The 13532-nt window shown below is 42.3% G+C and overlaps 1 protein-coding gene and 1 long non-coding RNA gene across 2 annotated transcripts; both read right to left on the bottom strand.

The window, feature by feature from the left end:
- Nucleotides 1–10273: 10273 nt before the first annotated feature.
- On the bottom strand, nucleotides 10274–11821 carry LOC121977808. Its single transcript, XR_006111045.1, has 3 exons — nucleotides 11803–11821; nucleotides 11620–11706; nucleotides 10274–10478 (listed from the first exon to the last, which is right to left on the bottom strand). It is a non-coding gene; the product is annotated as an uncharacterized LOC121977808 (long non-coding RNA).
- Nucleotides 10419–13532, bottom strand: LOC121978511. Its single transcript, XM_042530848.1, has 10 exons — nucleotides 13309–13532; nucleotides 12955–13209; nucleotides 12626–12870; nucleotides 12328–12528; nucleotides 12133–12240; nucleotides 11985–12054; nucleotides 11803–11910; nucleotides 11668–11706; nucleotides 10568–10633; nucleotides 10419–10478 (listed from the first exon to the last, which is right to left on the bottom strand). Exons 1-10 carry the CDS (start codon nucleotides 13507–13509, stop codon nucleotides 10419–10421), a joined length of 1353 nt encoding a protein of 450 aa, XP_042386782.1. The 5' UTR covers nucleotides 13510–13532.

Here is a 13532-nt window from a genome sequence, read left to right as displayed (position 1 = left end):
GCAAACTCTCCATTTGTTGTCTGACTTGGAGACCAGCACCACATTGGCGAGCTAGCTCGGGAATTGCACCTCCCGTATGTGGCCGACCTCCAGCAGTTTCTCAACTTCGGCTCGGATGATGACATTCTGTTCAGCGCTGAAGTCCCTCTTCCTCTGCTTCACCGGTCGAGCGTGAAGTTCATGCTGTGCTACGCTCAGCGAGACCCCCGGCAGTTCATGAGTTGACCAAGCGAAGACGTCACAGTTTCGCTAGAGACATCCGATCAGCTCCTCCTTCTGGCCTGCCTCCAGGTCGGATGCTATGAAAGTCGTGGCCTCCGGTCGGGTAGGGTGGATCTGTACCTCCTCCTTTTCTTCATAAACTAGAGAAGGTGGCTTTTCAGTTATAGCGTTTACCTCGACTCGTGGCACTTTCCGAGCGGATTTAGCCTCGGCTCGGACCATCTCTACGTAGCATCGTCGGGCTGCCAGTTGATCCCCTCGGACTTCTCCAACTTGGTCTTCTACTGGGAATTTGATTTTTTGGCAGAAGATGGAGACGACCGCTCGAAACTCGTTGAGAGCCGGTCGCCCCAAGATCACATTGTACGCAGAGGGAGCATTGACTACGATGAAGTTAGCAGTCCGCGTTCTTCTAAGCAGCTCCTCTCCCAGCGAAATAGTCAGCCGGACCTGTCCGATTGGCACAACTTCATTACCGGTGAACCCGTAGAGGGGGGTTGTCATCGGCAGCAACTCGGCTCTGTCGATTTGCAATTGGTCGAAGGCCTTCTGGAAGATTATGTTGACCGAGCTGCCTGTATCAATAAAGATGCGGTGAATAGTGTAGTTAGCTATTACCGCTCGGATGATGAGGGCGTCATCATGCGGGACTTCGACTCCCTCGAGGTCCCTAGGCCCAAAGTTGATCTCGGGCCCGTTCGCCCGCTCCTGACTGCAGCCAACTGCATAGATCGTGAGCTGCCTTGCATGCACCTTTCGTGCCCTGTTGGAGTCGCCTCCGGTCGGCCCTCTGGCTATGATGTTGATTTCTCCTCGGGACACATTGCTTATATTCTGTTCCTCCCAAGCGGATGGCCTGGGACGCTCGCGCGATGCCCGAGGTTGAGTCCTGGGCTGTTGATGATGTTGCCGCTCGGGGGATTTTCTTTCTACACGCTGACCTGGGCTCTGGTATTGATGTCGCCGGTCCGGCGAAGGCGATCGACGGCGATAGTTCCTTGGCGTAGGATGAGCGATTGGGGGGAGGCTCCGACAATCGCACGTGTTGTGGGTTGCTGACTGATGGAGTGAACAAAACATGGGAGTCCATACCTTCCCCCTGGGTTTAGGCTGATTGGCCGCTACTTATTGGACGGCATGCGACCTTGCTTGCTGATGAGGACGGGCTACCTCTGCGCGAGGTCCTCTTGGTGGTTGATAATTGGAAGGTGGCTTCCGCTCGGCATGAGCTGGTGGCTGGATGGTGCTTCCTTTTTCCTCGCCATCTGGGCTTCCTCCACATTGATGTACTCGTTGGCCTTGTTCAACATGTGGTCGTAGCTACGAGGCGGCTTTCTGATGAGCGAACGGAAGAAATCACCGTCCACGAGCCCCTGCGTGAACGCGTTCATCATAGTTTCTGAAGTGATCGTCGGGATATCCATGGCCACCTGGTTAAAACGCTGGATGTAGGCTCGGAGTGACTCCTTCGAGCCTTGTTTGATGGCGAACAGACTGACGCTGGTCTTCTGGTAGCGTCTGCTGCTCGCGAAGTGATGGAGGAAGGTCGTGCGGAACTCTTTGAAGCTCATGATCGATCAGTCCGGCAACCTCCGGAACCATCGTTGCGCCGATCCCGAGAGGGTGGTGAGAAACACCCCGCACTTCACACCATCTGTATATTGATGCAAAGTGGCTGTGCTGTCGAGCTTACCCAGATGGTTATCCGGGTCAGTGGTCCCGTTGTATTCCCCGATCGTCGGGGGCACGTAATGCCTTGGCAGCGGATCGCGCAGGATGGCCTCGGAGAACTGCCTATTGATCCGCTCGGGGGACGAGTCTGTCCTGGCGCCTTGCCCTTCCTTGCGTCGTGGAGGGGCGCCTCATCGGACGAAGAGCCCCGGTCGAGGTTGGCTTGCGCGACTTCCGAGGGTGTTTGGAATAAAGCCCGATGGAACGGTATCGGGGCGGGCGGGACTTCCACCCGAGTGCCGGTCGACCCTTTGTTCTGGCCCCATATTGAGAGCTACTCTGGTCGATCGTCTGGTGCCGCCCGACCACCTGATGCCAACGTTGCCTGTTGCGCTATCCGATCGGCTTGAACCTTTTGCTGTTGCTCGACTATCTTGGCTGCCCGCGCTTGGATGAGCGCGTCTAGTTCTTCGGGGGACAGTGTCACCATGAGTTGGCGTCCAGCTTCTTCCATCGTCTCTGCTCGGATTCAAGAACGTTCCCACAGACGGCGCCAATTTGATCTTGTCCGAGCGTTGAGTCGATGGAAACTGGGGACGTGGCACTCTCCACTGTCTTCGACTGGTGATGTGGATCTCCGGCGAACCTGCAAAGAAGCCGAGCCGGGAGGGGTTTCCCGGCGACGATCCTCCGACGCTCAAGTCAAGCAGTAAAGAAGAAGAGGAGCAAAGTAACGCTACTGTGGCTACAATGATAAGAATCGCATACCTCCGTCGAAGTCTAGGGGTCCTTATATAGGACCTCGGGGAGGCGTGGACACGCTTCTCGATGCGTGCACGCTTCCCCAAACATACCTCAGTAGGGTTGTGTCAGAAAAGCATGTCTGACGCCATTCCGCAATCGTCTGAGCATATCCCTGATGTGACGGTGGAAACTTCCACCGTACGATACTCTGTCCACTTCGGCCACCGACCATGCTGTTTGTCGGCGGCAGGTGTCTCGAGGATGAAGTTACCAGCTGTCCTTTTTGTCTCTTTGCGCTCTTACATGTTCTCGGGCCGAGCGGACTAGCCGCTCGGCGCTCATGGCCTCCGGGAATGCGCATACCTCGGCCCGGGCGGGGAAGCCCTGCTCATGTGCTCGGATGGAATTGCGCCTTATTGTCCTGTGGCTCGGCCGAGCGGCCTATCCGCCTCCTGTCCGCCCGGCCCATAGACTCTTTTACCTTTGAGGATCGGAAACCCGACCCCTGGTCGGGTTGTCTTTCGTCTGGTCCGGGAGACCCCTGGCCGGATGTTCGGTCGACCGGATGCTCGATCGGCCCGCCACTCCGCTCGGCACGACCTCTGTCCGCTCGGCATGACCTTGGGGTTGACCCTCTTGACTATTGACCTCCACGTGTCGTTGACCTCCCGCCAACGAGGGTCCCCCGTCCTTACCACCGGATCAAATGAAAATGAAGTATTTGTGAGAAATGAAAGCGATGAGAATGAGAAATTTGTAGAAAATGAGAATGAAGAGAATATAGATTTTAATGATTTGGATAAAATTGAAATGAACAAAACTAAAGATATTGATAAGTGTTGTGATGATGAGCGTACAAATGAATATCAATGTTTGACACCTAAATATGATTTGAACATATTTGATCCAAGAGTTTGGGATACTCTTAATACAAAAATGAGAGATTTAATTGTAAAAAGAGGACCTAAAATAGAAGATATTCTCAAGTTTCGTTTATATAAAGAATCTCGATACTTTTTTCATATTTACTATATTCAAATGCTACCAAATGGTGAGACTTATGATTGAAAATGGTTAGTGTACTTGAAGGAGTTGGACAAAATATTTTGTATTTGTTGTAAGTTATTTAAAGTAATACACACCAAAAGTAATTTAGCAAGAGAAGGAGTTAATGACTGGAAACATTTATGTGCCAAACTTAAATAACATGAAAATAGTGTTGAACACCTCACTAATCTAGGAGCTTTTGTTGAACTACAAATGAGATTAAATAAAATATTGACAATTGATAAGAAAATACAAGAATAAATTTAAAAAAGACAAAACATTGGATACACATTATGCTAAGAATAGTTGTTGTTGTCCAATGTCTTGCAATACATAATTTGACATTTCGTGGTACGCATAACAAAATTTATGAAGATTGTAATGGTAATTTTTTGAGTCTACTTGAAATGATTACAGATTTTGATCCAATAATACAATTGCATTTTCGACTCATTCAAGATAAAAAGATGCATTATCATTATCTTAGTCATGAAATTCAAAATGAGTTAATATCTATTCTAGCTTTCAAAGTCAGGAATGCAATAATTAAAAAAGTAAAAGAGAAAATATTTTTCAATAATTCTTGATTGTACATTGGATGCAAGTCACAAAGAACAAATGACTCTCATATTAAGATGTGTAGATATTTCAAAGACTATAATTAAAATAGAAGAGTATTTTTTCGAATTTATAAATGTAGAAGATACAACTGGTTTAGGCTTATTCAATGAATTAAAATTTATTTTTCAATCTTTAGAACTTGATATTAATAATGTGAGAGGGCAAGGTCATGATAATAGATCTAATATGAAAGGCAAAAATCAAGGTGTGTAAAGAAGATTGTTTGACATTAATCCTAGAGCATTTTACATGCCATGTGGTTCTTATTCTCTTAATTTAGTTGTTTGTGACATGACAAATTTTTGTGCTAAAGCAAAATCATTTTTTGGAGCATATCAGTGTATGTATACTGTGTTCTCTAATTCAACAAAAAGATAAAATGTTTTGCTTGAATAAATTGATGGGTTAAATTTAAAATCATTATCAACTATAAGATGGGAAAGTTATATTAAAATAGTCAAAGTAATACTATCTCAAGCTTCCCAAATTAGAGAAGCTTTGTTCAAATTAGCATAAATAAGTGAAGATAACAAATTAAGTAGAGATGCTGAAACGTTAGCATCTAGTGAACTTTTAAATTTTGAATTTATATTAAGCCTTGTTATTTGACATGATATTTTGTATAAAATATACTTAGTAAAAAATTACAGTAAGAGGATATGCATCTTGATGTTGTTGTAAAACAATTGTCTGGTCTTGTTTCTTTTTTTTTAAATATAGAGAAAATGGTTTTGATTCTATTGTAGTTGATGAAAAAAAATAGCATCTGATATGGAAATTGAGCATATATTTCCTATAAAACGTAAAATTAGTAGAAAGAGACATTTTGATGAGATTGCTAATACTGAAAGGGAAAATCAATCATCGAAAGAGTCTTTTTAAATATATTATTTTATCTTAGTGATCAATATTGCTATTAGGCAATTGAAAAGTAGGTTTGAATAATTACAATATTTTGAATCTATATTTGGGTTCTTGTATGATGTTACAAAATTAGTTTCATGGATGATGATGAATTAATGAATTCTTGTGTGAATCTTGAAAATACTTTAAAAAATGGTGGCACTTTTGATATTGATGCAAAATATATATTTTCAGAACTACAAGTTTTATAAGTAATGTGTTGGTTCCTTGGTTGTCAGCTAGAGGGGGGTGAATAGCCTTGCACAATAAAAACAAACACCTTTCTCGAAACTTTAGAAATAAAGCACTTGTATAAAAAAAACTGATTAATAGATAAGAAAAAGAGGCATAGCAATTTACTTAGTTTGCAATCAGGGGATTGCTAATCAAGACGTTTAAAAGCTCATTAATGTCTCATTCAGGCGGAGAAGCCTCTTACAATAGTCAAAGCTCACATTTATACAACTAAACTCAATTAGGATCGATTACAAGTGTTCTCTTTAGCTTCTGGGATCATGACTGTATTTATAGCCCTGATCGAGGTGCTTGGAAGAGTTCTAGGCGCCTAGAGGGGGATAAAATTTTATCCTCGTCGCAATGGATCGTGACAACTGGCAAAGCGATAAACTTTCTGGTCCGGGCGCCTAGACAAGGTTTGGGCGCTTAGACAGCTTGATGACCTGTTGCTAATGCCACGGGCTCATGCACTTGGCGCTTGGCCAACGCCTATTGTTGTTATTGCTCCGCCATTTTTGTCGCTCGGGTTTGTATCATCATATCGAGCTCCTCCTTTGTCAGCGTTACCGTGGTGAGTCATCCAACATCCTCCATCTTCTCATTTTGGATGCAGGCTACATTCCCACAGACGACGCCAATATGATTGATCCTGTCCGAAAGCTGAATCAACGGACACTGGGCACGTGGCGCTCTCCAAGTGGCTGACGCAGATCTATTAGCTGTCCGCTCGGACCTCCGGCGAACCTGCACAAAAGTCGGGCCGGGAAGGGGTTCCGGCTCGACTATCGATATTTAACGTCGGAGCTCGACGGTCTTCTGCTCGGAGGGTTTATAGTCGCCGGCTCGACTCTCGATATTTAACATCGGAGCTCGACGGTCTTCCGCTCGGAGGGTTTATAGTCGCCGGCTCGACTCTCGATATTTAACGTCGGAGCTTGACGACCTTCCGCTCGGAGGGTTTATAGACGTCGGCTCGTCTCTCGATTTTTAACGTCGGAGCTCGACGGTCTTCCGCTCGGAGGGTTTATAGACGCTGGCTCGTCTCTCGATTTTTAACGTCGGAGCTCGACGGTCTTCCGCTCGGAGGGTTTATAGTCGCCGGCTCGTCTCTCGATTTTTAACGTCGGAGCTCGACGGTCTTCCGCTCGGAGGGTTTATAGTCGCCGGCTCGACTCTCGATATTTAAGCCTTTGGGTCTCGGCCGAGCGGAACGTAGGGGCGGTCGACTCGATTTTAACGGCGAGTACGCGTCATACCTCTTTGGGTACTCAACTCGATATTTAACGTCGGAGCTCGACGGTCTTCCGCTCGGAGGGTTTATAGTCGCCGGCTCGACTCTCGATATTTAACGTCGGAGCTCGACGGTCTTTCGCTCGGAGGGTTTATAGTCGCCGGCTCGACTCTCGATTTTTAACGTCGGAGCTCGACGGTCTTCCGCTCGGAGGGTTTATAGTCGCCGGCTCGACTCTCGATTTTTAACGTCGGAGCTCGACGGTCTTCCGCTCGGAGGGTTTATAGTCGCCGGCTCGACTCTCGATTTTTAACGTTGGAGCTCGACGGTCTTCCGCTCGGAGGGTTTATAATCGCCGGCTTGACTCTCGATTTTTAACGTTGGAGCTCGATGGTCTTCCGCTCGGAGGGTTTATAGTCGCCGGCTCGACTCTCGATATTTAACGTCGGAGCTCGACGGTCTTTCGCTTAGAGGGTTTATAGTCGCCGGCTCGACTCTCGATATTTAACGTCGGAGCTCGACGGTCTTCCGCTCGGATGGTTTATAGTCGCCGGCTCGACTCTCGATATTTAACGTCGGAGCTCGACTGTCTTCGATGATGAACTTGTAGCTCGGATAACATACTCCCGGCCGCTCGGCACGGGGTCTTCGCAATCGAGCATTTGGCTCAGATAATATATATTCCCGGCCGAACGCCGCGGGGTCTTAATAATGCAAGATTGTAGCTACCTGCTCTGTCCGCCAAAATCATGCCTTTGCTTTGTTCTAATAGCTTTTATTCCAGCATTTCAAGTATACAGCCGAACGGAAAGAATATAACATATATTACATTTGGCACACCTTTCGCCACGCCCGGTGCGCTTCCCCCTGAATGCCGATCGGATCGTTATCTCGGCCCCTTGGTGAGATGTTCTCCGGTCGAAACTCGGCTTCCGCTCGGCCTCCTGACTCTGACGTCGCTTGTTGCTCCATCCGCTCGGTTTGCGCCTTCTGTTTCTGTTGCTCCACAAGCTTAGCCGCTCTTGCCTCGATCAGAGCGTCGAGCTCCTCCGTGGAGAGCATCATCGTATGCGGTCGTCCAGCTTCGTCCATTGCTTCCGCTCGGATGCAGGTGTGTTCCCACAGACGACGCCAATTTGATCCTGTCCGAAAGCTGAATCAACGGACACTGGGCACGTGGCGCTCTCCAAGTGGCTGACGCAGATCTCTTAGCTGTCCGCTCGGACCTCCGGCGAACCTGCACAGAAGTCAGGCCGGGAAGGGGTTCCCGGTGACGACCCTCCGACGCTCAAGTCAGGCAAGTGGGCAACAAAGAGGTGGCTTCGAATATCTAAGAACGCATACCTCCGGCGAAGTATGAAGGCTCTTATATAGAGCTGTGGGGAGGCTCAGGCACACCTACCGAGGCGTACACGTGTCCTTGTACCATACCTTAGCATGGGCTTGTCAGAGGAACATGCCTGACACCATACTATACAGTCTGATCACCTCTTTGATGGGACAGCAGGTCCTTCCGTCGTACGATTCTATGTATGGCCTGGTCGTCGAACATGCCTGCTGTCAGAAAATGATGTCCCCTAATGTCCCCTTGCCCTTGTCTCCTTTTTCCTGACGCCAAGAATTCATCCACTCGCCAGGCATAGGTCCGACCGGGCGTAAGTATCGGTCCGACCGGGTGCTCAGCTGAGAGTGTTCCATAGCAACGATGCCTTATGCTTCGGCCGAGCGGGCTATCCGCTCGGCCCGGTGACCCTTTTCACTATGAGCGTCGGAAACCCGGCCATGGTCGGGTTGCCTTCTGTCCGGCCCGGGAAGCTCCTGACCGAATGTCAGGTCGGCCCGGCATCCTTCCGTTCGGCGCGGCATCCTTCCCACTACAAGAAAAAAGCTAATAGACAACGCTTTTAAAGCGTTGTCTTTTTGCCTGAAAAAGCGTTGTTAAAGGCACTGTTGTAAAAAGTCTGCTCAACGACAACACTTTTAAAACGTTGTCGTTTGTACCAAAGACAATGCTTTTGCAACGCTTTAAAAGCGTTGTCGTTTTATGCAGAGGCAACGTTTTACAACGCTTTTAAAGCGTTGTTTTTGGTAGAAAAGACAACGCTTTTACAACGCTTTAAAAGCGTAGTTATATTTTGCAAAGACAACACTATTACAACGCTTTAAAAGCGTTGTTGTTTTTTACAAAGACAACACTTCTTGCAACGCTTTAAAAGCGTTGTCATTTTAAAGAAAAAAATATTTAAAAAATTATTTAAAAATCATTATTTTATATTTACGAAACTATTATTTTTCTTTTACCATGTCTAGATTCGAATTTTACATATAATCAACTCGGTTAATGATTTCAAACTCATAAAAATAATAGAAATCTGACGTTGAAGTAATATTAATAATTAATTACATAAAAAGCTAGTAAATATCAAAATTTACACTAATTCTGTTTCAAAGTATATAGTGATATTCACATATAAAACAAAAGAGCACAAAAAATCTGTTTTGAACAGCTACAATCTGTTTAGCCAATAATCTGTTTACTAAATACTGAATACTGAAGTAGCGAACAATCTGTTTACTCAAAATAGTACAGTAGTTACTGAATCCATACGCTTAGTGTACTGATCAATTACTGAATCCAGACGCTCCTTAGTGTACTGATCTCGACTGTGCTGTATCCACCTACAAAAGAAACAAAACAAACCAATCATTACTGATGAGCATATATGAGCATTACTGATGGCTCTCAAAAGAAACAAAACAATCATCATGACTTTCTACCAAAAGAAACAAAATTTACACTAATCTTAATGAAGATTTTCAGATCCTTGATGTAAAATAGTTTTCAAATTGCATGCAGCTATCTGACTGCTTTATTAAACTGATCTCATGCAGCTTGTTCGCCGAGATTGTTCGCCGTTTTCAAATTTACTGGAGTGAAATTCTAACAATCTTTTTTCCATAGATTGTTCGCCGAGATTTATTAAACTGAACCATTTCTTTCTCCCTCTTTCCATGGAACTGGATTAAGTATTCATATAGAAAAAGTTGAAATAGATTTTCTTAAAACTTGAACATGCAACCTGCAAAATAAGTTAATAAATAAATATGGACTACGCAACAAAGTGACCATATGCCATCCACAACAGTTTTTTTAGAGCATTAAGAAATTGCTACATAACTAGCTTCTTCCCTTTTGTTCTAACTAATTCCAAAATTAATAGCAAAATAAAATAATTATGTACTCCAAATAATTAATTAACAGTTAATTTCAGACTTATGCTGAAGTCTCATTGAACAAAATGACATTTCCTCATACCACAATATCCTAAAGCATTGAATGTCTAGGTCTGGATAGCTATGTTAATCCTGTGAGCACATTAAGATTCATGGGAAAATCATCATAGTGTGCATTGTACATTCAGTTTGTTTTCAGTGAATTGTCTACTATTTACGATTTTGATGGACGAGGAACAGTCATGTCAACACTAATGGTTGTTGGTGTGGACCAATGTGAATTGTATTCTAAAGCTTACTAATTCCAGAGAATTGATATCTATTTCCAAACTAGATGAAGCTGAATAAAATTGAAAACGAAGAACTCATAACGAATAAGCATTACAAGAATGAAAAAGTATACAAATCAACTTATTTTCACTTTAAGTGATAAGTGAAATTATTCCAAACAATGTTAGAACTTATCTATAATACTACTAAATAAAATCTTATATTGGGATGAATGTGATCATTCAGTACTCACATTTTCTATCCATGCCATCTCTACCATGTAGTTTGAGCATTTCTCCTGTGAATGAAAATTGAGGAATAAGATTGAATGACAACTTAGAAAGGTCAATGAGAAATTGAATAAGGAAACAAGTAATCATTATTTACATTTAACACATCAACTGCATACAGAACTAAGAAACTATCTTTTTTCCATACATCCCTCCAGGACTCCTATATAGATAGATAGTGCAAAGAATGGATGAAAGACACATACACAATAGGAATACGATTGTAAATATGTGGAGCAAGCACCAAATTCATGAAAAGAAACTGAACACTAAAAGAACATATATATATTTTTTCTCTTTTGAGAAAGAAAGCAAGAAAGAAAGAGAGATCATACCTTAACATGCTTTACAAGAACGTGAATCTCACAACTCAAGATCCTGCTTTATCAAAACCAACACAAGATCACAGAAAATAAAAAAAGTATCTTTTCAAAAAAATAAAAAAAAAGTCTTGTGAAGCAATGCATGTTAACAGCCTAATTAGCAGCAACAATCTGATAAACCAAAAAAAAAAAGGAAATGTAAAAACACTTTGCTCCTTAAACCTCAATGGCGGATTATCAATTAAGAAACAAGGTAAAAGCGCCCAGACGAACGAGAAATCAATGAAACCTGAAATAATCACCCTAAACGGGCAAAAAAAGTATCTTTATTCAAAAAATTAGTCTTGTGAAGCAATGCATGCTAATAGCCTAAATAGCAGCATCAGTTTGATACACCAAACAAAAAAGAATGTAAAACACTTGGCTCCTTAAATCTCAATGGAAGCAAACAAGCCGAACATAAATGATTCACCCTAATCGCCTCTAATGAATCATGATGAGTTCATAGTGAGGAGATGGAACGAGATCATCGAACAAGGAAAACGAAGAACAAAGATATCAAATAGAACAAGTAAAAAGAGGGATAGCACAAATAGCAGCAGCTCATAATTAAAACAAAAATGCTACTATTCAGAATAAACTAATAAATGATATAATAAGAGAAACTATGTTCAGTAGAATAGCAGTACTAATAGATAACAAACACATTTTGTGATTAGACAAGTTGAAATATCAGAGTTGAAGGGGTGAGGGATAGCACGAGATAAAAGAAACTCCAGTTAACAGCCAACTCCGATCATAAATATGAAGGGGTGAGGGAACGCACCTACTCATAAATATGATCTTGTATACATTCTGCCAACTCCGATCGCACCTCATCAATTTCTTCTCGAGAATACTCTGCTTGTGTGAACTGTGAACATTAATGAGGAAAAAAAATCAACATTGACTTTGCATATTTTAAATAGTTTATTTCAAATAATTTGAGACATAAGCAAGTAAACATTACTATAGATGGTAGTGAATCTCTTTCGATAATTTCAACTTCTTCAACAATTTGTCTCATAAATCGCATCACATAGTAACCACATTGTTTGGCATCTTGTTGTCGAGGAGCCTATGGAAATTAGAGACATATTATTAATGATAAAGATACACATTAAAATATATGTTATATGTAATTACACATACCTTTACTATTACCCACATAGCCTTTTTTCTACCTTTCCTTCCCTTGTTTGAATTAAACAATCTTAAGGCCCTTCATACGTTAATGATTTTTTTATATATGAGTTTTGTATTAACATAAATGCTTAATAAAAAAGAAATATGAACTCACATTTCCACTATATATTTCCAATCCTCATCATGAATGCGGTGCCTTAGAGAATCCAACAAATAAATAACTTCATTGTAAGGGTCAATAACAGTGAGAATCCAATGGAAACTATGCAACAAACACATAATTAGTGCATATAATTCAATAAATTATCAAAAGACAACAATTGAAAGTGATGTTTTAATTCTTACTTACCCGATATTACATGGCACCAAAACAAGTTGATCTACAGATGCACCACTTAGCCTGCCTGCCAAATGACTTGCCCTTTGGTTTAGCCTTTCAAACTTACCTTTTTTGTCATGTGCACTGGTTGCCATATATGGGATTTTATGTGGATTCACAAATCTGAATTTTTCTTTCTTGTTATCTTTCAGCAGTTTTTTATAAAGATACCTGCCATTGCAAACATAATAAAACGAAGAGGTAGATTGAAAAATGAAAGTTATTCACAAAATGGATGATTACACAATTGTTAAATCTAAACACTTACCATATGTAGCCAATTACACAATTGCCTGAAAGGGGCTCCAAATGATACAAAGGAATGATGTCTTCAAGGTGTAGAACAAGTTCATAATCATCATCAAACACGTCATAATCAAAACTCACTGATATATATCTGCCATCATCTAAAGCACGCTTACTATAACAATATAACATATGTAATGCTCTTGGGGCACTTGTTGACAAAGTATGTTTCTTTTTTGGTTGTTCAAGCTTCTTCCTTCGAGGCTTCTAATAATTTCAAATCATGACAGTTAGATAGGATGATTAATAAAACAAGTGACAATTTAATTTGAAATAAAATCTAACAAATACCTCATCTTGGTTCACTATCAAGTGTTTTGGCCAAGCCACATGGGTTCCTACAGCATCACCAATTACTTCAAATTCACTTGGAATTGGATATGGCAAAGGTGCTGATTTTTCTACTGCTTCATCAATGGAGACTCGCATGCGATTATTTGGAAATGGAACACCATGAAGCATTTTATTAGATTCATTGCCACAAACAATTGTACCATGTGCAACAATATTTGTGCTAGATTCCAATGTCAATGCAACTGGTTTTCCCTAAAATGTAAAAGCAGCAGGTCAAAAATAGCAGCAGGTCACAAATAGCAGCATGTCACAAATAGCAACAGGTCATAATTAATGCAACTAGTGTTATACCTGCAAAACATCAGCTTGACACAAAATTTGTAGGTCATCATCATCGTTCTTCATGCCATCTTCAATCATGGGTTGCAACTTTACTGAGCAACTGCCTTTGTCATCAATCGAATTATCGCACATGGTACCCTTTTTATACACCATTACTTCAAGGTTTTGTATACGTGCATCTTGCTCTAAAATTTTCTTCCTCGCCTCCATCAGCTCCCTTTTATGATCAGTGA

This window comes from Zingiber officinale, chromosome 4B, assembly GCF_018446385.1.
Source record: "Zingiber officinale cultivar Zhangliang chromosome 4B, Zo_v1.1, whole genome shotgun sequence".
NCBI classification, from domain to species: Eukaryota; Viridiplantae; Streptophyta; class Magnoliopsida; order Zingiberales; family Zingiberaceae; genus Zingiber; species Zingiber officinale.
This window is presented reverse-complemented; position numbering and strand designations above follow the sequence as displayed.

Coding starts and splice junctions, on each gene's coding strand:
- LOC121978511 (XM_042530848.1), bottom strand. CDS start 13,509: ATGGAGGCGAGGAAGAAAATTTTAGAGCAAGATGCACGTATACAAAAC. Junction 13,210..13,308: donor GTCAAGCTGATGTTTTGCAG/GTATAACACTAG, acceptor TTTACATTTTAG/GGAAAACCAGTTGCATTGAC. Junction 12,871..12,954: donor TGATAGTGAACCAAGATGAG/GTATTTGTTAGA, acceptor TGAAATTATTAG/AAGCCTCGAAGGAAGAAGCT.